The sequence below is a fragment of the Tympanuchus pallidicinctus genome, unplaced genomic scaffold, assembly GCF_026119805.1.
Source record: "Tympanuchus pallidicinctus isolate F22 unplaced genomic scaffold, pur_lepc_1.0 scaffold22, whole genome shotgun sequence".
In the NCBI taxonomy this organism is placed as follows: domain Eukaryota; kingdom Metazoa; phylum Chordata; class Aves; order Galliformes; family Phasianidae; genus Tympanuchus; species Tympanuchus pallidicinctus.
In genome coordinates, this window is record NW_026294739.1 from 7,913,823 (window position 1) to 7,940,005 (window position 26,183).

At 41.2% G+C, this 26,183-nt stretch overlaps 2 protein-coding genes across 10 annotated transcripts in view; both read right to left on the minus strand.

Moving 5' to 3' along the window:
• The window catches only part of SERPINE2 (serpin family E member 2), a 606,689-nt gene that overhangs the window by 274,464 nt on the left and 306,042 nt on the right, over positions 1–26,183 (minus strand). The window lies entirely within an intron of this gene.
• Positions 1–26,183, minus strand: part of DOCK10 (dedicator of cytokinesis 10) — a 136,339-nt gene that overhangs the window by 88,933 nt on the left and 21,223 nt on the right. For 6 of the 9 annotated variants that reach the window (XM_052686393.1, XM_052686392.1, XM_052686390.1 and 3 more), the window contains exon 2: positions 223–342. In XM_052686393.1, the coding sequence (XP_052542353.1) occupies positions 223–342 (120 nt within the window). Of the gene's footprint in view, positions 1–222; positions 343–11,022; positions 11,659–26,183 lie in introns of those variants that run through there. The other 3 variants (XM_052686396.1, XM_052686395.1, XM_052686394.1) reach the window with 3 other exon arrangements.

Genomic DNA, 26,183 nt, shown 5'->3' on the forward strand with positions numbered 1-26,183 from the left:
AGGCTTCACCTTGTACTTATTACAGAACTGCAAGTTCACTTATATGCAAATGTCACACACACACACACAAGTGAAACTTGGTGGGAGAGGAATAAGGAGCTGTGAATAAATCAAGAAAAGTCTTAGAGAGCCCTAGAAACATTTCCATCCCTCCTGTTAGCAGTGAGGATAAAATGAACAAACTTAAGAGAAGAAAACAACACACATTTGTTTTGCACTTACTGAAAAGTCATCATCAGGGAACAGTATCAGATCTTTAAACAGGCTATCTCCAATATTTTTCTCAATCTCTGTGATAACAGCTTCATAATCCAAAGGCTCCAAGAGTTTTGGTTTTTCCTGCTGTAGAGAATAAAAAAAAAGATCAGGTAATATCTCTACTCAAATTCTCCTTTCTTTCCCCCCTCCATAAAATGACATCATTTTTTACATTTTCTGCATGTCAGTATGAACGATTTCTCCCCCTACCTCCCTCCAACTTCCTAGCTTGCTGCAACAGAACTGATTAAGAGAAGTGGAAATGAAGCATCTGGGCCAGTTGTGGTAGTTATTTTCAACCTGCTAATTCAAAGGCAATTTGTCAGCTCACTACGGAAACTAAACTGACCTATTAACTTGTCTGTCAGCCTCAGAAACCCTCTCATTCCCTGCAAATATATCCGGACAAATAGATAAGCACGGTTTGAACTGAATATAGACATTACTTTGAGTTAATGTGTTGTAGAATAAATAACCTACTCTACCAGCACTTGATTCCATTACCGTGAGCTAATTTCTTCATCCTCACGCACAGACCCAACCCCTTGAACTGTTGATAGTTTATGTCATCATGGTGTTTTACTTGGTAATAACCCTAAGTTACTCTCTTGGAATAAATTACCTGGCATCCATTCCCAAGGTTTCTCTTGTCAGAACCTAGTTTAATTACAATAGTGCAATTAGTGGTGAAAACAGTGAAAGTCAGAAACTCCCACAGGAATAGCAAGACAAAAGTAAATTCACACAATCTTGAAATAGAGAGACAGAAAAAAGGAAGCCCATTGGACATGCAAGAATCATAGCATCAAGAATACATTAATGAGATGTATTAGGGTAGTAACATTTGCTTAATTCAAAGATTCTGCAGCATCAGAAAGAGTAAATAAGAAAGAGCAAGAAAAGTAGGAGAAGGGATGAAAAATGGGTAAGACAGAGAGAATAGAGGATCCCAGAGGAAAGCAAATGCAGAAAGAATTCTACTGAACACTTCTGCTTGACACAGTAACAGTCGTTAAATAAGCCGTATTTTACCTGATGTTCTTGCACTGTGCTGAATAATATAAAGCTTAGAACAATATAAAGTTCAGAATATTATAAAGTTTCCCCTCCCTCTTACCTAGACCAAAACCATGGTGTATCAAAAAAGAAAGCTTGCACATCTCCATAAAACCCATTTCTCCAATGGACAATCTGATGATTATCCACCATGTACTGTTTATACAATTGTGTATATATGTGGTCCATTATACATGTGATGGTCCAAAGCTATCAGCCAGCTCTTTCTCTCTTCCTTTCAAGTTAAGTCACAGCAGCATCCTTTAGCCACAAGTTTTAGACTCTCTTCCCTTAAATCTAGCTATATCTATATTAAATATTGCAAAAGAGACTTAACTATCAAGGAGTTAAACACGAAGAGAAAACACCACTGAGAAATGGTGAGTGCACCGCTAATGATGCCCAAGTCTGAAAACTAAAGTTTATTTTCTCTATATTTTGAAAAAAGCAAATTTGTAGAATTATTTTTATCTTCAATAAGAAGCCTGAGAGCAACCACTTGCAAGGAAACCCAAAGTAAAATGAAAAAACATGCACTGACATTTTTGAGGTACAAGTGTTTCATGAAGGCTAGTTTACTGCGTAGAGGTTTCACTGAAACACATTTTCTGCAGAAAGTTCACAACTTTAACTACACCTAGAACCCACCATTCCAAAACCAGATACCACAGCAGTAATGGCTTTGTAGCAATCTCAGGTTTTAGTAAGCCATGCATGCCACTGTAACCATGAACAACCACCCTCCAAAAATATCGGTGTGGTAAGACAGAATTAATGTAGGTTTTGCACTTTAGAGAAACCTCATCAACAGTACGTTTCAGAAATCTTTTAAAAACACACAAGGCAATAAAAAAAGAAAAACAATATAAGTAGCTACCTTCCTACTAAAGTTACAGACTAAGAAAGAGCTGGGAAATCCCACTGATCTTTGGACTCTCTTCAAATATGGGGGGATTCCCATAAAAGCGCACCCAGCACTTGCAGGTTCTCTACACAGATTGGAACTACCCTTTTTGCTGGGGCTGAGACAAAGAAGAGGTATTTCTTCTTCCCCCTGGAAATCCCTGCAAGGCCAGGATGGGTACTGCTGCATCTCCTGAAGACCCAGTGACGCTGACAGCGAGATGCAGGTGGGGGCAGGGCAAGCCATGCTGTCTTGGCCCCTCTTTTCTCCTCAGAAACACATAGCACTCGGAAAGTTGCCCCTGATAGATGCCTGAAACTCTCCAGGGCCAAATGTCTCCTCGACAGTTGCAAGGTCATCTGTGCGAGGTGAGAATGAAACTCGAGAAAACCCTGAGGCAGAGAAACAGAGCATATAAACATCACTATTCCCACAGTAGTAATTCTCCTACTCGCAGTGCTGCAAAGCACACGAGCTGCTATAAACATTTTAACAGAAGTTAACGGAGAAGCCCTATGAGAAAGATTACACACCCAGAATGCAACTAAAAGTAAGTAGATATGACATTATCCAAATTAGTTCAAAACTTTTCAGTGAAGCGCTTCAGCATTTATGGTGATGCTGATGCAGTGACAAATGTCATTATTCCTTCCACAACTCTACAGCAAAATCCTGCATAAAGGGCAATATTGTATTATTTCAAGACTCATAAGTCAGAGATGCAAGTAATAGCCCAATCTGTTCAATGCACTGACTACAGGGATTACCTAGTCCATCCACCACTAACATCAAGCATGATAGCATCATAAACATGAGACCTCCCTTTAGAACCTTCTACTCACTGAAATATCAGGAATCCTGCATCTTCCTATAGATCCTAACACTAAGCACTGTACACGCTCCCTGTCCTTTGTAGAGCACATCCTTTGGCTTTGGCAGAGCTGGGCACTACAGCTCTCAGCACTGCACTTATGATGGGAAGCAGCAGCTGTTCCAGTTAGCAATTGCTCTCGAAGACATGGAATAACAGTTCAGTTTGCTTGTCACAGGCAGACAGAAGCAGTGATGTGGGGATTAGCAGATTTCTCCCTGCAAGTGCTAGCAGAGATTTGTAAATGAGTAGGGCTGATTTAAAGCTTTAATAACCGGAGTGCTGTCTCTCCTCAATTTAACTTGTCTGCTCTTTTTGGAAACAGACCAACGAAGCAATCTGTGTGCCAAGATCAAATTATGCTGGCTTGGATCTTTATAGTGCTTTTTATATTCTCTATCTCAAGCGAGTAATGAATTATTTTTTGCTGTATTGAAATGGCTGTGACTACATGTAGCGAAAGGCACTCTCCAACTCCACACCTGCTCCAACAGCCACAACAGAACCATTTCCTTTACACACCAGCAGAGCTACAGAGCATACCTCCATGCATTGCTGAACCAGCTTTTCTAAAATCCTTCAGAATGGTCATCTCTAACAAGCACCAGTTAGGCACCACTTCGCTTTGCACCAGTGATGCGGTGTTTGATCAGCACTGTACAAATCCACCTTCTCAAATGAGGCCCAAATCATCATCTTCTGATCCAGATACAACAGAACTATTTTCTCATCAATAATGATCCAACATAGCCACATATTATTTTACATACACAGACACAGCAAATGGCTTTCCTCCAGCTGCAAAGCCATTATGTGCTGATGCTAGTGCGCACCTTTTCATCATAATTACAGGATAAAATGACTTAAGTATCATCCTCCTGAAGTCATACTACGCTACATACTACACATACATACACTCATTAAGGAGGAAATGATGCAATTGAGACTAGCAGTCTATGGATAGTCACCAAGAACTTCCCCATTCTAAAAATAAACTAGACCAAATGCTAAGATTTTTCTAATGCTTTAAGATTTGGTGTCTGCTTCCCAGACACCAAATTCTGAGTGTCTAGAGACTCTGAATTTATTACAGATGTCTAAATAAATTTCTTCTCTTAAAGTCCTCACAAAAAAAAGAAGCAAATGAAAGACACAACTAAAGAGAAGATAAAGAATTTAAGCTGAAGGGCTCTGGTTACCTGAACAAATATACCTTCATGACAGGAGGATCATCTGTGTGTTCTTAAAAGTTCAGAAGAATCGTGATGGCGAGATTAGCCAAGGTCAGGCAGGACTGATTTTGTATTTCACCCAAGTTATAGTTGTCTAAAACCACAGTTCACTTCGGTGTACTTTTGAAATGCTGAAAAGGACAGGCTTACAAGACAAAGGGCCACGTACTGAAAGAACAGCACCTTTTTTTTTTTTAAAATACACTTTTCAAGCGTGTTGTTAACCAAGCCCAATCCTACTAAATCTCAGAGCAGTAAATTAAATTAATTTCTGAAATGGCATCAATGTCAACTGGTTCTCAGACTCTTGTTCTTCCCTTCCTGTACCCAGTTATATGCCATATCTGACACTGAAGAGAACTTAAATTTTTTATGTAGCTGATATATATGCAGTTAATTTTATTCCACCAGGGTGGGCTAATTTAAATTCAACATTTCTTGGCCAAGCTGTTAGAACCAAAGCTAAATAAGAGCCAGGACTTCATGAGGTGCAGATTATGGGCTAAATCAAATCTGTCTTCAGACTTGCTGACAATGCAGGCTACAAAAAAGCTCTGATGAATGTGAGCCACAAATACCTGAATATTCACAGAGCTGCAGTTGAGGCTAGATGACTCCATACATGTTTTATGGAGTGACCAAAAATAGATTTTGTTGGAGCAATGTTTGTACCAAACTGCCACTGGAAAGTACAGCAGTGACCCATGGGTGACACACTGCATGCACTTCCCCACTGGATGGGCATCTCCATGCCCAAAGGCTGCTCAGCTGCAGGGACAGGCAGGTCCCACCAGCTCAACCTGCCCTCGCTCTGCTCCCAGCTCACCCCACACCTTGCTATGGAGTTATTAAACCTTTACGGAAAACAAGTACCACATTTCAAGCACAGGAGAAGAAATTCAGGGTATGCAAAAGGTAAGCAGGGAGATGCCAGGAAAGCACAGCCAAAACTAAGAGACAGACAGTCCTTCCTTTTATAGCAGAGCTCACAATTTTTACGGTTGTTTGGCCTAGTATGCAACTACTTGCAGTCAGCAAATTCTCTGGTCATGTCACAGAGGCTCCAACTGGCTCAGGATGTGATCCACAGTCAACAAATTTGTTAAGATCAGCTCTACAAAGACAAACTTAAGTGACAACTCTTCCCTCCTACTCTCAAAGAAGTTCACTTGTCAGCTCCAAAATGTTTGATTTGTAATGTCTTTCACTAAAATTTGGAGAACTGTATTTGGAAGGAATCCAGTCAGCTTTTCAGAGCTGCACAGTATAACTGATATAGTCTTCAGTGGCAGCAGCGAGGCTGACAAGCCAGTAAATTTCATTAAAGGAATTGCCAGTTCCCACACAATTCTTCTACAGAATAAACTGCAAAGAAATACAAAGATCTAACTCCCCTAAATTCTTAGAAATTTAGAAGTTAGTTGCCAAAATGCAGTAGTATTTATTACCTTAAGGAACACAAAAGCAGGGAAACCTATAGGAGGTGTTGGTGAGAAGAGAGAAAGTGAAAAGTGATTTTCTTTCACTGACTTCTCTTTATTCAGAGAAAATTCAGACTGACAACAGGAATCTGCCTGACTCAATCTGACTTATCCTATTCAAGTATAGCTTTGGAAGGGATGAATTCTAATCCCTTACCTTAGAAATTATCATCACTTATGGATCAAAATCTATAAGGCTCTACTGTGCCTGTTTTCCAGCCATAAAAGTTACTGTAAGAGAACACAGAGTGCATTTGAAAATGGAAATTCCCCTGCTGAGAGCTAAGCCTGGCCACGGCTGCTCTGACTGCTGCAGCCAGTTGTGGCCTCAGTGGCACACACAGGTAACTGCTCTGAGGGGCTGACTGATGAGCCCTGCTGCAGAGGCACCCCAAACCACAGGGACCCGCTTCTCAGACACATCAGTGACCAAGTTCTTGCAATGCCTGTTACTTCTCAAATTACAATTAATTGTTGCTTTCATTATGAATTCTGAGAGCATCAGGCCTACTAGAGCTACGATACGAATCTGGAACCACACAGCAGTGTTAGTGCAGCAAAGCATCCGTGGGGGCTGGGACACTTCATGTGGTGCTCCACTTATAAGCATTTCCTGAATTCTGTTTTTCAGCCATGAGTGCTTGCTTGCTGCAGAAATTTCTGAATCCAGGCAATACAAAATACATGGGCGCATTTTCAATGACTAGCATTTGAAAGGTTAAATAAAGCTATCAGTATAGTCCGCAAAACGTTTAAGGTCACAAGAAAGAAGCAGACTTGCCTCCTGTCCTTGCGCAGCAGCTGAAAACCTTTCGTAAGAAGGAGAGTATCTCTACCATGCCACTAACAACACGGCCTCCAAACCAACTGCCGCATTTCTTAAAAACGTCAAAAATGACCATTTCTAAATAGCAAGCACTTCTAAAGCCTAGACCAAATATTTGTCTGCAGGTCATCTCAGGGGAAAAACAAGAAACACATATAAAACACCTTAAATTTGTTTTTACATTTAATTTATGCAGCCCTTTAACTTGGCACTACTCGGCCACTTCATTCCCCTTACCTGACCTTAGTCAGAAAAACAGCACAGTTAGAGCAGCAAGTGATTTTCTTCAAAGCTGAATCTATTCTTAAAGAAAGACAAAGGCGTCAAACGGGTAGGATGCTGTGCAGTGAGCTTGGGAAGGTGGGATGGGAGCAGGAGGGGACGTGGGGGACCCCCCAGGAGCTGGAGCACATGGAATGGGGAAGGAGATGTGAGCAGTCCTGCTTGGGCAGCACAAAGGGGATGCTGCTCTGTAAACAGCACTTTCCAGTCACATTCGCTTTTTCTAGGATGATCTCAGTTGAACAGACTCACAATTGCAAAGAGGAACATCAAAGAAACTGTCCTGCAGCATAATGGGTTTGAGCAAAGCTTCCAATCTTCCAGTGCAGTTCATGTAAGCAATACTACATGTGCGCCAAGAAAGACATTCAAACACTGTAGTCCATAGAACATGTATATGGAAAAAAGATGCCTTCAATTTTTGCACTTCAGTGCCAATGTAATGACCCTCATAGTAAACATGAAAAACCAGCTCTGACAGCCACAGCAATAAGAGCACTGGTTACAGTAACAAAAAAAAAATAATCACACCAAACCAGTTCCTTCCTTCAGTCCAACCTGGACAAGTGAGGGAGATGCAGTGACACACATGTACGTACTTGTCTGTGTACAGGTTCAGGGGAAGTTCAGGAAGGAAAATGCAAGCAATGACGCTGCAAGGTTATCCTCCACCAGCCTTATCTGGCACAATCCTGATGCTGGAGCAGCTGTGCAAGCTACAGAACACAGTGCACAGCACTGAGCTGCCTGTTAGAATCATTTTTATTTACTTCAAAAGTGAAAGTTTCTTTTTAGTTGACTTTTTAAGGTGTGCATAAGACTTTGTTGTTGTTGTTGCTCTGTTTTGCAGTGAGTATTTAGAACCCAAAAGAAAACTCTAATGTCTGTTCATGAAAACATGCTCTGACACTAAAGGCTTTAATCACTGCTGTGAACTGCATGATGAAATTGCAGGGCAGTGCACAGTGGTCAACTACATTGGCCATTTTCACCTAAGTACTAAAATTTAGATCAATGAAGTCCCAGACTCGGAAACTGAGCAAACATCATTTTTGAAGGGTGCTCAAAGACTCCAGAAATCCCTCAGTCAAAAAAACAAATCTTGAAAAGTTTATTTAGAGCCAATGCAAACATTTTTTAAAATAACATTTGATTTCTAGAGTGAACTTTGCAGTAAGTCAACATCCTGTATGATAGACCTCAGATATGCTGCCCTGCTTCTTTATAGTTAGTAAATATCTCCTTTTGTCTAACTACACTATGGTTATTTATCTCTTCAGGAGTTATAGATATTTTCATGCTACCTATCTGCTCAAATAATTACGTTTGCATTTCCACTGAGGATTCATCCATAAACAACAGTATCATTCATGCACAGTCACCATAAACTCAGCTCTCCCATTGACATGAATTTGTAATCATTTCACTGACATCAACCACCCTCCCAATCAATTAGCAACCAAATCACTCACATGCACAATGTAAATGAAAACATAATCTGCTCAAACACATTAGGCTCCATCAGCAATCTATAATCAATTAAAACTAATCAGATTATAATTATTCTTACAAAAGAATTTTTTCAGCAAATAGCACAAGTCCACCTACAGAAAACACAGGTTTAGCTATGCTGTAGGAAGAAACACTGTCACTGAATAAGGACCCCTGTCCAGAGGCCACGGGTGTTAACAGCACTGTGAGACCTGTAGCACTGCTGGTACAACTGCTGATGAATACAGAGGAGAAAAGCTCCTGGCTTGGTAACAAGGAGTACCCATAGGCCAACAATTTAACATGCTCCAATTATGAAATATTGGGTAGAATGACACGGGTCACAAACCACAAGAGTAAAGCCAAGTATGCTTGTGCTTCCCAGGGGCAAAACATGCTATTGAGAAATCCATCCACAGAATAGCATGACACAGTGACCCCATCTCAGTCTATTTTCTGTCTGAAAAGAAATAAAAACAGATTCCCCTGAAAACCCAACTTATATCTCACATATTATAACAGCCAGACACTTAGCAGAAGTACAGTGCACTGCCTGCAGGCAGGCTACTGATTTATTGCTGCTATTTGGGCTTTGTTTTATTTCTAACCGTCTTTCCTGCAAGCCTTCAATCACTTCTAGGGAGCACTAATCACATAAAATCAGGATCTGTACAATAACAACAAAACAACCAGGATTTATCAGTATAAGCCAAGTGGCACTGCCTATGTCCTAACAAGTCTTGTGAGCTGCAGGGTCAGATGCTCTCACCAGCAGCATCAGCCTTCATTCTCAGAGATTGAGACTATGAAGTACAATTTTCTTTTTTATTGAACAAAACAAAACAGGTAGCCTGGTAAGGACTAACCAATGAAAAAGCTCATGATTTAACTCAATTTATCATTAACATTCATTAACATCAATTTATCAAAAGCAAGTAATTACTATTATCAAGGGAAAATAGGCCTCCTTAAAAGCTTAGTCATGAAACTTCCTAAAATATCAAATGCCTTCAAAGTACAAAAGGATGGCTTTTTGTTGTCGTTAACTCTCAAGAATGTTATGGTTTTCAGGTATGTAACCCTGATTCTACCGAACTCTGTAGTCAGCTTCAAGGAAACAAGAGCAGACTCAGACACTTTGAAATTGTAAGGTAAGCTTTCAGTGGTAACCACTCAGCTGCAATGTTTTCAGTCCAGAAGACTGACACACTTCACTCTTTGGAAAATCCCAACAGTCATTTGGGAACTATTGAACTTCTGAAAATCTAGCAGTGTTTGAGAGTTCACTTCAAAACCTCCCTAGCCGTTGGCATCTCCAACTATCTGACAGCAGGAGCTACATTGTAAAGTAGCTGTGTCTGAAAGATCCACTTCCATGTAAAATACAAATCCTAAATGGCAGATGGTCACAAGCAAAACACAAATACTTTATTCCTGGATGAACCACAGACCATCCCACCTTATCTGTTACTAAATGCTACAATTGCATATATACTATCCTTCCTAAGAAAGCTAATGAGAATAATCATCTTCGGTGTATTATCACTGATTCTTTGTTACGTTAGCACGAAGAACAGCCTCCAAAAATCCCTCAGCAGGCACAGAAACACAATCTAATTTGCGACACAAAACTACAGAAGAAAACTGAACAGCTCTTACAAAGTAAAGGATCCACTGTCTCCAAATCATCATCACGGAAAGTAATAAACATTTTAAATCTAAAGTAGTGCCTCCAGTTAAGAGAATACTCTGAAAAACAGTGCTTGCTTAAGTTGTCTCACAGCAAAGTTCTCTGTGTTTTACCTAACTTTCCAATAGTTTCACTTTTAGTTGAGAAAGTTCAGACACAAAATAATTAACGTGTGCCACACTCTGGGTTTCAGAATGTGCAGTCCCAGCTCCGTGCCACTGTTTGCCTTGATGGGGCAGAACCTTGCAGCAGTTTTCCACCAAAGGCGCTGGAGCTTTCCCCTATTGCTCACTGCAGAAGGATAGAGATTCTCTCCTGCTCCTGGTCTCCAAAGGCACAAGTTACACAAAGCAGACTACAAAGTGTGAAATGACCCTGAAATCACACAGAAGAACTTTCTACTCCAGAGGCACCATTATGAATTTTCACAGAACTGCCAAGCGTTTGTTACCAGGCATAGAGACATCATCACATTACACTGCTGGCAGCATCTGCCTGATCAACAACACAGGATCATTATGTTGGAAAAGACTTAGACTAAGACTTAAAATCATCTAGTCCAACAGTCAAACCTACAGCCAGCATTGCCCACTAAACCCTGTTCCTCAGTACCACATCTCCATGGTTCTTGAGCACTTCCAGGGACGGTGAGCCTTCCACCTCCCTGTGCCAGTGCCTCAACACTCTTTCCAAGAAGAAAAACACGATGCTACCTTGTTTTCCTGATGTAAACTCCCTGAACTTCGCATGTTTCAGTCTTAAAAATAAGAAAAAAGTCATTCTACCACATACCTTATCCTACAGTCTGATGAGAATCAGTCATTCTCTGTATTCCTTCACCAAGGAATAAGTCCTGCTCTCCCCTATTTATATTTCACCTGTAATCTCACAACAATTTTGTAGTAGAGATGGAAGATGGAGGAATACTCACACAGCTCAGCCTTTGCATTTCTCCTCGATTCACTCGCCTAATGGTCTTTCTCTTCTTCCGCAGCTCACTGGGCTCCCTTCTGAAAACTCGTCCTCGAAAGCTCATTGTATCAGTAGGAATTCAAGCGGCAAACAATCACTCTTAAAAAACTGCCCCTGTAACCTCTTTGCTTCAGCAGCTTCAGTGCAACAAATGAAAGGTACTGATACCACTCAATGGGGAAGTATGGCTAAAACTCACACACTGTATCCACAGAAACAGAACAGAACAGAAAGAAGAAAGCCTGCAATAACTCATTTCTTCCTGTGAATAATGTTCTACTACGGCAATGGTGTCTCATTAAACCATAAATACACCATCCCCACACCCCCCTGGCTCTTATGCAGATCAGAATAGGAAGTTGTAGGAAAAAAACTTGCAACTGAACGTCTGCCTTTGCCTCAAAAACCATTACATCCTTTCTCCTCCCTGATTCGAAAGTCAAAATGGCTGCATTCTTCTTTCATGCACACGTATGTCTCCAAGCAAAGAAGCTCCTCATTAAATGGTGATCTGTTGCAGTGCAGGTAAGCAGGCCTTGAAAACAGGCCTGGCAGAGCATGTAGGTGCCACTCAGGCCTGGGATCTGCCTTGCTTTGTATCAAGGTAACAGTTCCCCTTTCAAATCAGTGCAAATACCAGTATGAGGAAGCACCCTGCAAACTTATGCATCCGCTGACAGCTGCAAAATGGAGAAAAAAAAAAAAAAGAAAAAAAGAAAGGGTGAAGTTCAAAATACATTTTGACCTGTAAAACCTGGTTTTGTAGACACCTGCCATGTGTCTGCTTGGTGGAACCAACACTGCACTGTCCAGGAGCCATCAGTGCAGGTCGTTCAGGGCAGCTATGTGCCCTGCACAGAACAGGGCAGCCTGCCTGCTGCTGCTGAGGTGGGGCTGCTCAAGGTCAGCTGTCTGCAGGCTGACAGGGCATCAAGGTCTGAGACAACCAAACAAACCTCCTCAGTGCCCACACATGTGCATGCACACACACGGCCCCTTCTATTCTCCTTTGCTCAGCAGAGGGTTCAGCCTGCTGGGCAGCAGAGCTGCATTTCCCTTTGCAGACCATCTCTGTGGGATGTCCATTAGTCTTACGTTCAGTTAATCTAAGTCTGTGTAACCAAGAGAATAATCCATTTTTCTACTTTTTCATTCCAGATACTTTGCATATTAAACTATAAGCATCTTTTTCATAACCAATTTTAGTTAAGTATTCAGAGACATGCACCACTGCCCTGAGTACTGTCTTTTGTTGTTGCTGTTGCTTATTTTTTCCCTCTTTGAGCAAAGAATTGGGAATTCCAGTAACTCTTTCAGGCATTTTCAGCATTAGTAACATTTGATCCATGGTAACAGACCTCTGCAAAATTTCCACATGGTTGTTCCACAGGCAGAATGCCAGGGACCCAGACATACTGAGCACAGCATATATAACCCAAGCACTACATAAACATATCCGTCCCATGATTGCTTTTGTCTTCTAAACTTAAAGTACAGTGCACAAATTCCATGAATTAAAAAACTATACCAACAGTATCTTCATCTCTCAGCTCTGTGTTTGAGATCATCATCTCATTGAAGCTGAATTTCAGCAGTCATATAGCAGGCTGGTAAAGACAGATTTCACTGCACTCCTACTTAGCAGTGAAAAGCATCCATGTTTGGCACTAGAAAACAGAAAAGACAGCCGAAGTCCTTTGCCAAGGTATGCAGACATTTCAAGTGGCTACCAATATTAGCACCACAACACTAACCAAGTTGGAATCACCCTTGTTTTCTTTCCAACCACCAACTATCTTTACCAAGTCCCAAGTGCCTCTCATCTAACATAGTGAATGCAGCTGCCAAGATAAAAAGTCCTTGCCAGAAGTTAAATTTAGTGCCGGATCCATCAGCCCTGCTGACTTAACTTTAAGCAGATATCAACTCCTCTCAGAGGCTCCATAGCATATCGACTCTTTTCTGTAACTTGAGCACACATCTCAATCTCCAGCTCTCCTTCCCTCAGCCTCCTGCAGCATTGCCTGCACACAGGACAACAGACACCTCCTGACGAGGGAACCTGGCAAAGACAGTCCCTTAACCCCAAACTGTGCAGCAAGGTGCCAGGCTGCCCAAAGGGGAAGATGGTTCCTTGCTCAGCCAGCTCCTGAGCCTGTGTAAGGCCTGCAAACTACTGATGCTCAGTTCAGCCAAGGACAAAATTTGCACACTCACAGTAATTTCTCAACACCATGACATTTAAAGGTTGAAGCAATGAAATAACAAATAAGCTATAGTATTCACACAGCAATATAACAGAATTAACAGTGAACAACTACAAATAACGGTATCACTTTCTTAGATGTGTTTTGAAAGCACATCCATCTGCTCTCATAACAGGAATAACATCCCCAACCACCTAATAATGCTTTGTTCTGTAGCAGAAGTGCAAAGCAAATTTTAACAGCATAGCCATTAGCATTCAGTTTTTTTGACAGGAGGTCACAAATTCTCTAATGATTCTTTTCTTCTGCTTTCCTACATTGCTTCTGTATCTTCCACCCTCTTTAATTTATTTCTCTTTTAAATCTATGCACTGGAATGCTTCATTGACTTCAGTTTGAATCTACGATACACAGTGATATGTAGAAATGTACTGCTGGACAAACTAATCCACTCCTACAGTATGCCATTCACTTGCTGGAAAGCAGAATTAACTGAAGCTTATCAAGCAGCCCTATAACCATACAAAAATTCAGTTCTGAAAGTATGTATCTTCAACATAGAAAGCATTTCTAAAAAGGCAAAATATTTGATTTGCTGAATATTCTACTTGCAATTGTAAATACTGAATTTACAATACTGCCCTCCTAAGTAATATAATCTCCTTCTCCCTCCAAGAAGGATCAAAATAAAGCATCAGTTCATGCAAAGATCAAATTCATAGCAAGTTTCAGGGAATGAATAGTTCCCTTTGGCTCAGGGTTCTATTCAGGAGGAATGCTGACACGCACAGTGCAAGTCAAAAGTACAGTCTTGATTTATGCTCATGTATACATAAATAACTGCACACCCACAGTCACTTTCGTGGTAGTACTGCAGACTCAGAGTTTTGTCAATACTACAATTACATCACTGAAACAGGCACACATGGAGAATTAAATCAGATGGGACAACCTCCAAGAAAGAAGCACAGGAGAGCTCAGAATGAGAAAGCAAGAAAACAAATACAGAAGAGCAGGTACTAACCAACAAGAGGTCATGCTTGAGCAGCCTCAGGCGCTCTCGAGCATGCATCAAGGTCCATTATGGAAGGAAAAGACTTCACCACCCCCACAGCAGCTATCTATAGGTATTCTGTGCCTCGAGTCTGCAAGCACTCTGGTATGTTTCAAAACAACAGAGAAATCTGTGCCAGCATAAACTTTGCAGTATATATAAACCAGTCTACAGAAATACGAGCAACATATACTGCAAATAGTTAACATCTGCTACACCGGCCTAAAGAATTATCAGTCTCGCCCATTTGCTTTTTGCTTATTTTGCTAAAACCTGCTCATCCATCTTTCCAGAGCTGCACTAGGAGGCTAGCATCTGCAGGTGAAGCAGGGTCAAAGTTATTTAACAGATTGGAAAAAGACAGCTTAACATGTGGGAACACTCAGAACATGCTGCACCCAAGCCTCAAACAGCACTGTGTAGTATGCCCACTCAGAAATTATATTCTAAATGAAAGATAAACCTCTTGTAACAAAACTAGCTTCATTTATAAACATAGGCCACTGCAATGACAGTGACACTGCCACCCAGGCAGTCTCCACAATACAGACCTAATGAGATACTTGGCCTACCCAATTTTTACCAAGGATTAACACATGGTCACTCAGCAGAGTGCACAGAAGGACCCTGCCCACCTCCATTGAATGGCTCTGGAAATCCCAGCATGTCAAGAGTTCCTGGTAGAACCACACGAGAAAAATCACTGAAGAAAAACCAAAGGATGACACTCAGCCCCTATCAGAAAACAGAAAATTCGGTGTCAGTGACTGTACACTCCACATTCATCTCATCCGCATCTTCCAGAAGTCAAGGACAGGATGTAGGCTGCTTGGGTTTGTGAAGGCATGTAAAAACTGTACTTCCTAAAAGCTTCACATTGCACAGGTAAAGTAGATCTTGGCAGTGGGATCAGAAATAAGTTGTTTTTTGTGGTTGTTGTGTTTTTTTGTTTTGTTTTTTGTTTGTTTGTTTGTTTTTTGTTTGTTTTTTATGACAGACTTCCTTTTTCTCCCAGATTTATAATGGTAAAATTACACATGAAGCAACCTTCTTGCAAGTCATTCCCGTATTGAATCAGCTGGAAGCGAGTTACATTGTTTTCTGAGAAATCTGACTCCAGGTACAGTCTAACAACAAGCTGAAACACCAACCTCCGCATATATAAAACAGGCTTTGTGAAGTTGTTGAAGCAGCTGATACTTGCATTGTGCCTACACGTCCACACAGACAGCCCTTAGCAGACAAAGGGCAGGGAATCTATCACAGAAAAAATGACATCAGCACAGAAGGTGAGCTCTCCAAGGCAAGGTGGCAGCATCCCTTCATAAACATCCATGAGAAGAAGCCTCTTCTATTTGTCAGAGTTCTGCTAACAAAACTTTCCAGCAAACAGACCCCAGTGCCAGCAGCTGCACCTATGTCAATCCATTTCTGCCCTTCTGGGCTGACAGAGCACTGATCTCAGCATTCCTCTGTGCGCCCTTTACTTTCACCTCATGGCCCAGATATCAGTGCACCTTACACAGAACAAACTTGTGAGTTTAAGCTTCTGTATTTAGGAAAAAAAACAAAAAAACAACAAACAACTCCAAAAATTCTGTGGCAATGTGTGTATATTTAGCCCTTCCACTTTATGACAATGCTTCTACCATCCAACCCCCCCAAGAAGACATTCCCAACAATAGAAAGGTTTCAGCAGCTTTCCAAGCTGGAAAAACCCCCTGCACCTAGCAGAAAACTAAGGCCACAAATCTCATCCCTACAGCCACTCCTTCCACACCTGTTCCACACTTGAGACAACAGTCCTTGGCAAAGCCAGCAGAGCCATGTGCTACAGTGCTGCCAATTGCCCTTGTTGCAAATCCGAGTCCCTGGAGCACAGTGAGCCACAAACTGTACGCTGCACAGCTGAGAGCTGTAACCGTGGGCCTCTGCTCCAGTTATCTTTGCTCAGGTTGAATTGGGCTAGTAAGAATACTTCAGCAAACAAAATGCTTCATTTTACATCAGCAATCAGGATGGAAGAATAAACCTTCCATTAGCAATGTTGTCTTGCTGATGTGCACGAAAATAAGATACGCAATTACTTTAATTTCTTCTTTAGCTTGATGCGTTGGGAAATTCCAAACAAGCATTACTCTTTTGTTTTCATCTACTTGGACTTCAATCAGCCCTTGATAACAAAACACATAGCAATAAAGGGTCATAAAAAGCCATTAAATAATTTAATCATCTAAATTTACTATCCCCAGACATGTTGCCGCTGCCATGTTTTTTGGCTTCCATTGCATTCTTTTCTGATTGTAACTCCAATATTTGCTATTTCTGTTTACGCTACATTGCAGAAATGATAATTCTTTTTCAGTCTATTTGCAAAGAAAAGCTTGGCTTCAACAACATCTGGTTTACAAAGAATCCACATTTTCACCCAATTTTCCAGCTGGGATAGCTGAAGCAAAAAGAGGTCGGGAAACTCATTTAGTCAAGGTCAGAATCACCATCTGCAATGCCATAAACATACATGCATATATACATACATACACGTACTTACTGTATATAAAACAATAAAATATCCTTAGCTTCTCTTCATTGTTTTCTCTAAGTACTAAAATACTTTGCTTTCTGTATGTATGCAAGCTGACAGTACAACTATTATTGTATTTGACATTACATACTTGTAGCATAAATTCAGTATTATGAATTCCTGTATGCTATCCTATCTTATAGTGGTATCTTAAGAAACTAGAAAAATATCAATTCATCATTTGGGTCCTACGGTTGAAAAGTCAGTAATGGCACTTTGGAAGAGAGAAAAGGCATACAAATTTCAAAGAACCGATCAGCATGATTTCATGATCAGCATGATACTTCAGAAAAAAAAAAAAGAATGCAAGAAAATCCTGCAAGTCACATCTGCATTGGTTTAGTTTGGCAGTGAGAAAGAGACATCTTGCATCCTTTGACATTCCCTTTGTCTTACCCAATCTCTTGCAACACAAAGTAAAACAGTGAATTGTAACACTGCCAACACCTGAGTGTTTCTCACATTGACACAACTTTCTGTACTTCCAGAGAAGTGATTCACTTTTCAGTTTCCGTTTCTAGTTTCTAAGCTAAGAACTGCCAATCCTAATACATACTGCTAACAAACATGCAATCTTCAGCCCTACCAAAATAAGAAAATAAAAATTCTGGAAAAAAACAGAAGGGGCAGTGGTTGGAATCCCGGAACAAGCATTGTGGTTTGTGAAAGCCTGTGTAATCAAAACTAAATATAGCCCCAATCTCAGCAAAAAGAAACATAATCCACTAAGTTCTGCTCCCCCACTTAGCCCACCTTCACAGCAAGCAGCAGCCAATGGATGTTCAAGGCACAGATGCATGGACAAGCTGCCAGCATCACCTGGCTCACAGGAGGAGGCCCACACACAGCAGCAAACTACAACAACTCAAAACAATCCATCGTCTATGCAGACATTGCAGATGCTAAATATTTTGTAGAAAGAAAAGACACAGCTCAAGTAGTCGTTCTGTCAAATTTTTTTCGCTCTCCACTCTCTTTTTCTCCTCCAAACTTGCTCTCCACTAGTTTCAGTTTATGACATCGAATTCTTGACAGAAGGAACCACAAGTGAGGTTGACTTGTCTGACACCATTCTTGTTTTTCCCAACTTCTACCATGGCCCCTCATAGTCATTTTTCAGGTCCATTCAGGTTCAAACCATGTCTATGCACTCACAGTCTACCTTTGCTGACCCTCCTCTCTTCTCTGTAATTTTCCAGTTCTGGTCCATGTGTTATGAATAGTGCATGGTATTAAAGCCCTTGCAGGAACCTGATATAGAACTCTTCTATCCAAGAACAGATTAAAAAAAAAAATCATTACTTTTTGAGTGAGCAAAAAATCAGAACTATATCATTTTTAACACAGAAAAGCTGTTCTCGGCTTTCAGATCTCAGCTGCTGCAAGGCAGGGAGTTGAATCACAACGATTCCTCCTCTTTTGCCTTCTCGGAATGGTTTTCTCTAACAGGATGAATGTCTGCCAGTATTCCTTCTCTTATGTTGTTCTCCACTCCCACGCTTAGCTCTTTGTGTCCAACGTGCAAGTCCTCAGACCTTCACTCTTGCCTAACCACGAGGGACCTCCATTGACCACTGACAACCTCATCTGCATCAAGTTTGCGGGACTTTTTTGTATTTTGGAAATTCTGGAATGTCCAAATACTTCTCTCTCTTTCCATCAAAATATCTGGAAAAACCCGACTCCATGCACTGCTTGTGCTAGATATAAAAGATTTGGTCAGACGAATCAGAAGCTAAGAGGTTAACTTCTGACTCCCTACAAATACACAGCACAGCCAGGCATTATAAGTGCCAGAAAAGGATGTGGATGGGAAATAAAGCAGAGTTTGCTGCAGCTCTTCCTCACTTGGTTCCTTGTTCCGCTCGAAACACTGCAGACATGGTCTGGCTCTAGGAGCAAATCCTTTGTGAGCACATTTCCAAGAAATACAGTTGTCTTTTGAACGCGTTTTACAAAAAGCAATATTCAGCCCCCAATTCAGATTCTTCCTGCAGGCTCTTGTAACTTAAAATTACCCTTGATTTTGTATTGAAAAGGAAAATTGACAAGCACTTTCCATGTGCAAAAGCTTGTGGCTGCTTAAAAATATTATGTATATTCTTGGTACTGGTACAAAATGGGAACTGGTACAAAGATTGATGTTTGGATAAAACAGAGGCCCAATTTCAGGCAATGCTTCTTTTAAGTAACAGTCCTCCTTCATAAACCAATTAAGACCAGATTTGCTACAGAAAGTGCTGTAGGTACACATTTCTACAGTGCTTACTGATAGAAGGAGCCTTTCAAAAGGAGGAGGGACATCTGGTTCCAGGAATTCATGATTCAGTAACTCATCTCTTTACTGTTATGGCTTCCCTTCTGAAGGATCTGATTTCAGCAGATAATTCACTACCTGTTGAAAACACCATTGTAGCACCGAAACCATGTTGAAATGCCAAAGGAAAGTTGTCAGTGATAACGCCAATAAGTTTAACTCCCAGCATGCCAGTTTCATAGCTAACCACTCATTGACCCAGCAAGGCCACACACATTTTCCATTTCACGATTTCTTTATAAAAAGAGGAACATGCGAGCAGCAGAGTTAATCTGTTTTACTGCATTAAGTCAGAAATGTGTCCTGCTGAATTTACACATGTAAAACTGAGAAGTGAATTCGGCTGTCTCATCTTCAAGTATCAGTAGTAATAAAAAGAAAATGAGCACAGCAGTTGACAGATGAGAAGTAAGGAAAAACAAACACCAAGACATGAAGTGTGCTATTCAATTGGTTCTATACCCTGCATTCAGAGTGATGCCCTAGGCATAAAGAAGTCTGACAAACATTACAATGGCTATTTTTCATTGAAAACCACACACAGACACTATTATGTTTTAAGCTAACCACAAATTGGCAATAATTATTAACAGACTGCAACTGTAAAAGCAAGATATTGCATGCAAATTCTTTCTATTCAGACTGAACATAACATTTTGTTCTGAAGAGGCACCAAATTAACAGGAAGAAAAAGGTACAGTGTGGTTGTTTTTGTTTTTGTTTTTTTTTTTAATAACATGTACTTATTTATATAGGTTCCTGACTCTAAAATAAGTGGCCTGCAGAACAATGGAATCAATGTGCCAAGCTTCCTTCTGACTGAGGATGCATCCACACGCACAGTTTGCTTAGTGGAGGAGGTGCTGGGCAACCATCTGAGCTGGCTTATGAAGGACCAGATATGGAATAGTGCCCCACAGTGTCAGAACCTTGCCTCCCAGAACATCCTCAGATAGTAAACAGTGACATGCCTTTTGATGCTGAATGCCATTCCTTCCTTCCCATGGCATTCTACTCACTACTTCAGGCCATAACACTTGGTTATTCCAGGAAGTGATTCAAAACCCAGAGGACAAGGAATGGTTCCTGCATTTCCTGGGCCCTCTGCTTTCCTTAGGTTCAGACACTGCAATGACACTATGATCATTTCTGTGTTCCTGAAACAGCAGCACTGCAGCATGCAAGAATTCAGTTACCTGAGAACCTTAGCAGAGTTAATTTCTCATTTCACACACTGACAAAAGCAGAGCTGCCAGGTAGTGCTAGCTGATAGGATCAAATGTGCTGAAAGGTTGCTTAGCCTTAGAAATGAAATCCCGGGTTTTTGCATTTTCAGATATTTCTTTGGTTAAGGAACCTTAAAATCACCTATGTTTGTCCACTTATCCAAGCTACTGGAGGTACTGCATCCTGGAGCTCAATGGCATGCACCCATGGACTGACAGTAGTTGCCTAACAGTCAAAAAGCAGCCATGCCTTTCGTTAGAAGCTTGCATGATATGGGAAATGGAATCTAGAAGACAGAATCTCTTGAGAACCTTTAGAAGTCAGGTGATAACTCTCCTGGGATGTGATGGAAAAGAAGATCACGGAGGCCATCTGCATGAGGTGTTACAGCACATAGAGTAACCCACGCATCATTCTAAAGCACGGATGTACTTGCAGTGCCTTGCTCAGTTTATCCTTCTGTTGCAGCCTGGGACTATCAGCAGCTACACAGGCTTGAAATGAGATGGTTCAGCAGTTGTTTTGGGGGAAAGGGAGGTGCAGTGGCTCCTGTTGGACTGCACTGCATCACCCCACCTTGCTGCTCAGAGGTTGCTGGAGAGGCTACAGAGCGACAGAAGCTACGTGCATTAAAATCAAGCAACTCTTACATAGAGAAGACTATGAATCATGGAGACACTCAGAGATATCCGCTGCAGTCTCACAAGCAATGAAACTTTGCTTAAGGCGAGCATCTGAATGGCCTGAACTGGAATTCTAATTTATTCAAATTAAGCTTAGACCGAGGGCATTAAAATTACTGTTGTAAAAAATAAAATAAAAAAATAAAAAAAAAATCCAAGGAAGTGGAAAATACCAAGAATTGTTTGTCAAACACTATTCAGATTTCCCAACTAACATGGAGGTGAATGGATAGAGTTTATCCAGAAGTCAAAGCTGAAGACTTCTCTCACTTTGGGAGAGAAGTGCCTGGGGGAGGAGGGGTGGGTGGAAGGGAGAGAGAATGAACATCGCTAGAAGGACTAACACTTACTGTAGAGCAAAACCAAAACTCTTGGAAACAACAAGCAGGGAGGTAAAAGGGCTGTCAGTAGGAGAGCAGTTGCTTTGTCAACATATTGCAGCAGTTACTTGCCCTCAAAAATCAAATCTTACCCAAGTTCAACACATGCCTAACTCAATTCAGATGGGGAGCAGCTGCGTTTTCTGCTTGGTTTTTCTCTCATCTTCAAGTCATTCCCCCTCACACACACCCTTTGCCATGACAGCTTTCCCTGCTACGTGCCTGTCCCTCAGCAGGGCCACCCTGCACCAGCCCTGCTCTCTCAGCACAGCTGCTCCCGGGTAGATCAATATCCCCACATTTGTAGCCAAAGGCCTGGAAACAGATGCTGGACAGCTATATGCATTTAGATCCAGATCAGCTGCACTCATGATATTCTGTCTCTATGATTGTGCAGAAATAAAGCCACGGCAGCTCTCAGTGCCACAGTCATCAGTGGGTTAATGTCATCAGGAGACACGGAGCGAGGATGGACACTGATGCAGCTTCAGGAAGTAGGAGTTTAATCTATTTTTGAATCAACTGCAGTTTATTGCACCCAGCTCACCAAAGCCTGGTCCCAAAACAGCACCGCACAGAAAACAAAAGCCCTGCTGCCCCATGCTGCTGCTCACCTCCAGACCTCAGCCCCTCCAGCTGCAGATGCTTGCAGGTAGCACCATATAAACCCCTGAGCTATGCTGGCTGTGTGCTGGAAGCACCATGGGGCTATTGCCACGTCCTGCTGGCTTACGAACACATCTCAACTACTGATGGCCTAAGGCTGTAGAGGTTGGTGGGTTTTTTTTTCCTTTTTCTTTTTTCTCCTCTTTATTCTCTTGGCTTTCATCAAGTCAGTTTCCTATAGGTAACTGTGGGTCTTTGTGCTGCCCCAACCTGCCACACAAGTTGGGACTTGCTCCTGTAACAGAGCTTGATCAGCATGGGATAACACTATTTCTCAGCAGATGCAGCAGCAGGCAGCTTTAGTGCTCCCAGTCCTTTATACATTGTCATCCTAAACCACCCACACAGCCCAGCCAGCAGACAAACAAATGCAACATATGCACACAGATCTGATTTGGTATATTCTCATATACACCACCATAAACATTTTAAGGTTTCTACAACCAGAGACACCCAATTCCAGAATCCCAGACCAGACAAGATCATTGGAATTTCCTTCTCAACTCTTCTGTTTTCCTTTGTAAAATGAGAATACTTCAACCACAAAAAAAGAATGGAGGAGCAAAACAGTCAGGGAAACATGTAAGGCTGGTGTTTGGTACAGCCCATCAGAAGTAGAATCAGGCAGAATGACATACAGCACCCCCCAGATAGAACTGCAGCAGATGGAGACATGCATGCACAGATTTGCTTACAAATGTGCTTAACGTGCAAAGCAGTGAGGCTGCTGAAAGCCAAAGGCTGTGGGTTTTTTTTTTATTTTTTCCTTTTTCTTTCTTCTCCTCTTTATTCTCTTGGCTTTCATCAAGTCACCTTCCCATAGGTAACCTTCTCTCCCAGGAAGCATTCTGAGCACATAACTTCATAAAGCCACAAAGCCTTCATGAAGGACTCCCAGTGAGTGCTACCGGCACAGACTTTTCCATATATGTTTAAGTTATATCCTACCCTTCTCTTTCTGGGAAGCACTGCTTACAAATAAATAAATTGCTTCTTTTGCAAAAAGGGAAAAAAATATCCTCTTCTGTAAAAGAATGCTTTCATCACCTGCTTTATTATTTTGAATCCACACACTTCATAGCTGCCATAAGAACACAGTTAATAGATTCATATTTAATCCCACATACTATAATGCTAAACACATCACTGCAACATTAACAAGAGGTGAACAATATTTTATATATGGTTCCTCAAGACAGAGATCTAATCAGTATTGAAGTTAGATGGAGAAGACTTGCTCAGTGGAAAAAGGCTGGTATTATGCCATCACTTTTTCAATTATTTGGATACTTTAAATGTTACTGCATTGCTCTCAAGAATGAAAACAAATCCTATTTTGGGCTCGTTCCTGTCTGTACTCAAGAAACTATATCCAGAGCTATATCTGCTGCTTAAGCTGGTAAAAGCCAGAACCAAACATTATAGCCCAGGAATAGACACACTGCTCTGAAGAAGTGAGGAAGACACCATCCCCATAGCACTGAGCCCCACCAACTGCCACTGGGGTACACCCACTGAAAGGGAGAGTTCATGGCTATGGACTTTACCAGCAGGCCTGCATAGCACTAGATACAAGAATGAAGTCACAAATACAACAAGAACTATTGCAAAAACACATTTTTGAACTAGAACTGCTTTTTGTGCATTCCTCTCTTTACTAACATTATTCAAGTGCAGGTCTTCATTTGTTCCCACTGAGGGCAAATGTCAAAGTGGAAGTTGATTAAGATCAAATAAAGACAAATACCTTTTTAAATGACAATAACATTATTTCATTTTGAAGCTTCTGACTTGAGTTGGAGGGTAGAATTACTTTGAATATTTCTTTTGAGCCTTCCAGCCTTGAGTGATTTGGCTCTCCAATGATACTCCTCCTTTAAGTCATCAGAGTAAAAGAAAGTCCTTCACCTCACAGAGGTAAACCTAAGACTGACCTCTCCATTTAGGTGCATACCAGCCTAATTCCTATAAAATCAATAAGCTGTGAGTGGAATCTCTAAAGGATTTATAGAGTTGCCATTTATTGGTGGCATACAGCAGTAAGTATATGGCACAACTATCACTATTAAATTGTCAAGAAAGAAAACTCAAAGCCATACTTTCATCTTTTCTACTGCTAGCCTGCAAGACTAACCTTCCATTTACAAAGGGACATGAGAAGGAGCTCTGTCAGCAGAGAAGCTAGCCTGCATTTGTGCAACAGGAGAAGTTCTTACGCTTCCACTACTGGAACAAAGAGAGTAAATCTCTGCAGGTTGACTCTCATCAGAAATGAAAAACTGAATACAAAGAGTAATATCGTCACCTTGCTGTTGCTGAATTCAAGCTACACGTCACTTCAAGTTAAAACATCTTGTTTAAAATGCAAAACATTTTACCATGTGTTTGCGTAGCTGGGTACCAAGGGAGGAGGGGATAATTCATGCTTTGCTCTTATCTTCAACACAAATCTCAGCTGCCAACGTTCATAGTAAATCATGTGAAAAGAAAGCAATAAATGACCTACTAAATAAAGCTTTACTTCTTTTCCAGTCACAAGTTCCAAATGCAGAGTGTCACACTAAGTGTTAGTACTCTATTTGCAAACAGTACCACAAAGCCCTAAGCACTGGATTTTATTTCCTCAGGCCCCTTCCTTTCCTCTCCTCCTTCTCTTCCCCCTCTCAGAAACAGTATATACAGTCATTTGCATTCAGTCTGCGTAAGTTTTTAATATCTGAAGCCTCACTACCCCGCAGTCTTATTTTGAAAACCAGCTCTTAAAGACATATGCTTAACAGTACAGAAAATAACAAGGCGGTCTGTTCAGCGTAGAACATATCAATTCAACTTACACATCTAGTTAGCAGCTGTTTGGATACTTATTTTATGTGTCTCCGGTATCTCCCAGGATTCTGTCCAAGATGGCAGACCATACTCAATGACAGAGGACTTACAGGTATCTTTATCTTCTTTACATCTTTTCCCTACTTTGTGGATCCAGTCAGGATTTAAAACATTATCAACCCATCTTGCCAAGAAGAAATACCAGTTTTCTAAACTAACAAACTGCAAAAGAAAAAAAAATGGTGGACAAAAACATCATTCACCCTTTTCAATAAGGACTAGAACTCTAGAAATACCTGCTGTGATGCCTGCAACTTTCAGGCAGTGTTTACTGGGTGGCTGACCAGCAACAGCTGAAATTTGTTTGCTTCTCCTTTTGTCACCCATCGTAGCTGTGGTGCCGCATACTTACTCCAAGTATTTTAGCTTAAACTGCTGTTCTGTTCCTCAGGATTGCTCTCTGTATCAAGGCAACATTTGGATTTTCCTTTTGTTTTACAGGGCGTGCAAACTTATGAGAACTTGCAGCAGAGCTGCGGACTTAAAAAATGCTGTTCATAAACAGGACACCATTAATCATCCAAAATTGAAACTACACACTAACACACAGTGGAAGGCACGCACCCATGGCACACCGGCTACTAAGTGACAGGCCATCTCATCTGAAGCCTGGAATGGCAGAAGTGCCAACTCCTCATATAATCAGAACATCCCAAGTTGGAAGGGACTCACAAGGACCACCAAGTCCAACTCCTGCCTCCAGGGGACCACCAGGAGCCTAGAGAGAGCTGGGTGCCTCAGGGCACCTTAGGCACTGCACTCTGGGATCCTCCACCTCTCTGGCCATACTCGCTCCCTCAGACCTGCAAACTCAGTAATCTCATTTAAAATCAGCTCAGGTTCTGGCATCTGCACAATGTGAATAATGATGTTTTGAACTAAATACTCTTCTGCTTGCCTACATAATTGTCTCACTGTATTTTCCAGACACAAACTTCCATGATCTACAACAGACCAAAGGGAAAAATGGTTAGGAATGTAACACATGCTTCATTAAGATGCAGTAGCCCCCAGTCCTCTTTATCATGCTGCTCTTTCAAGTCACACATGAATTATAGTGCAAATGGGACCACTTATTCCTACTGCAGAAGCGCTCTGAAGCCAGCAGCTCTTCCC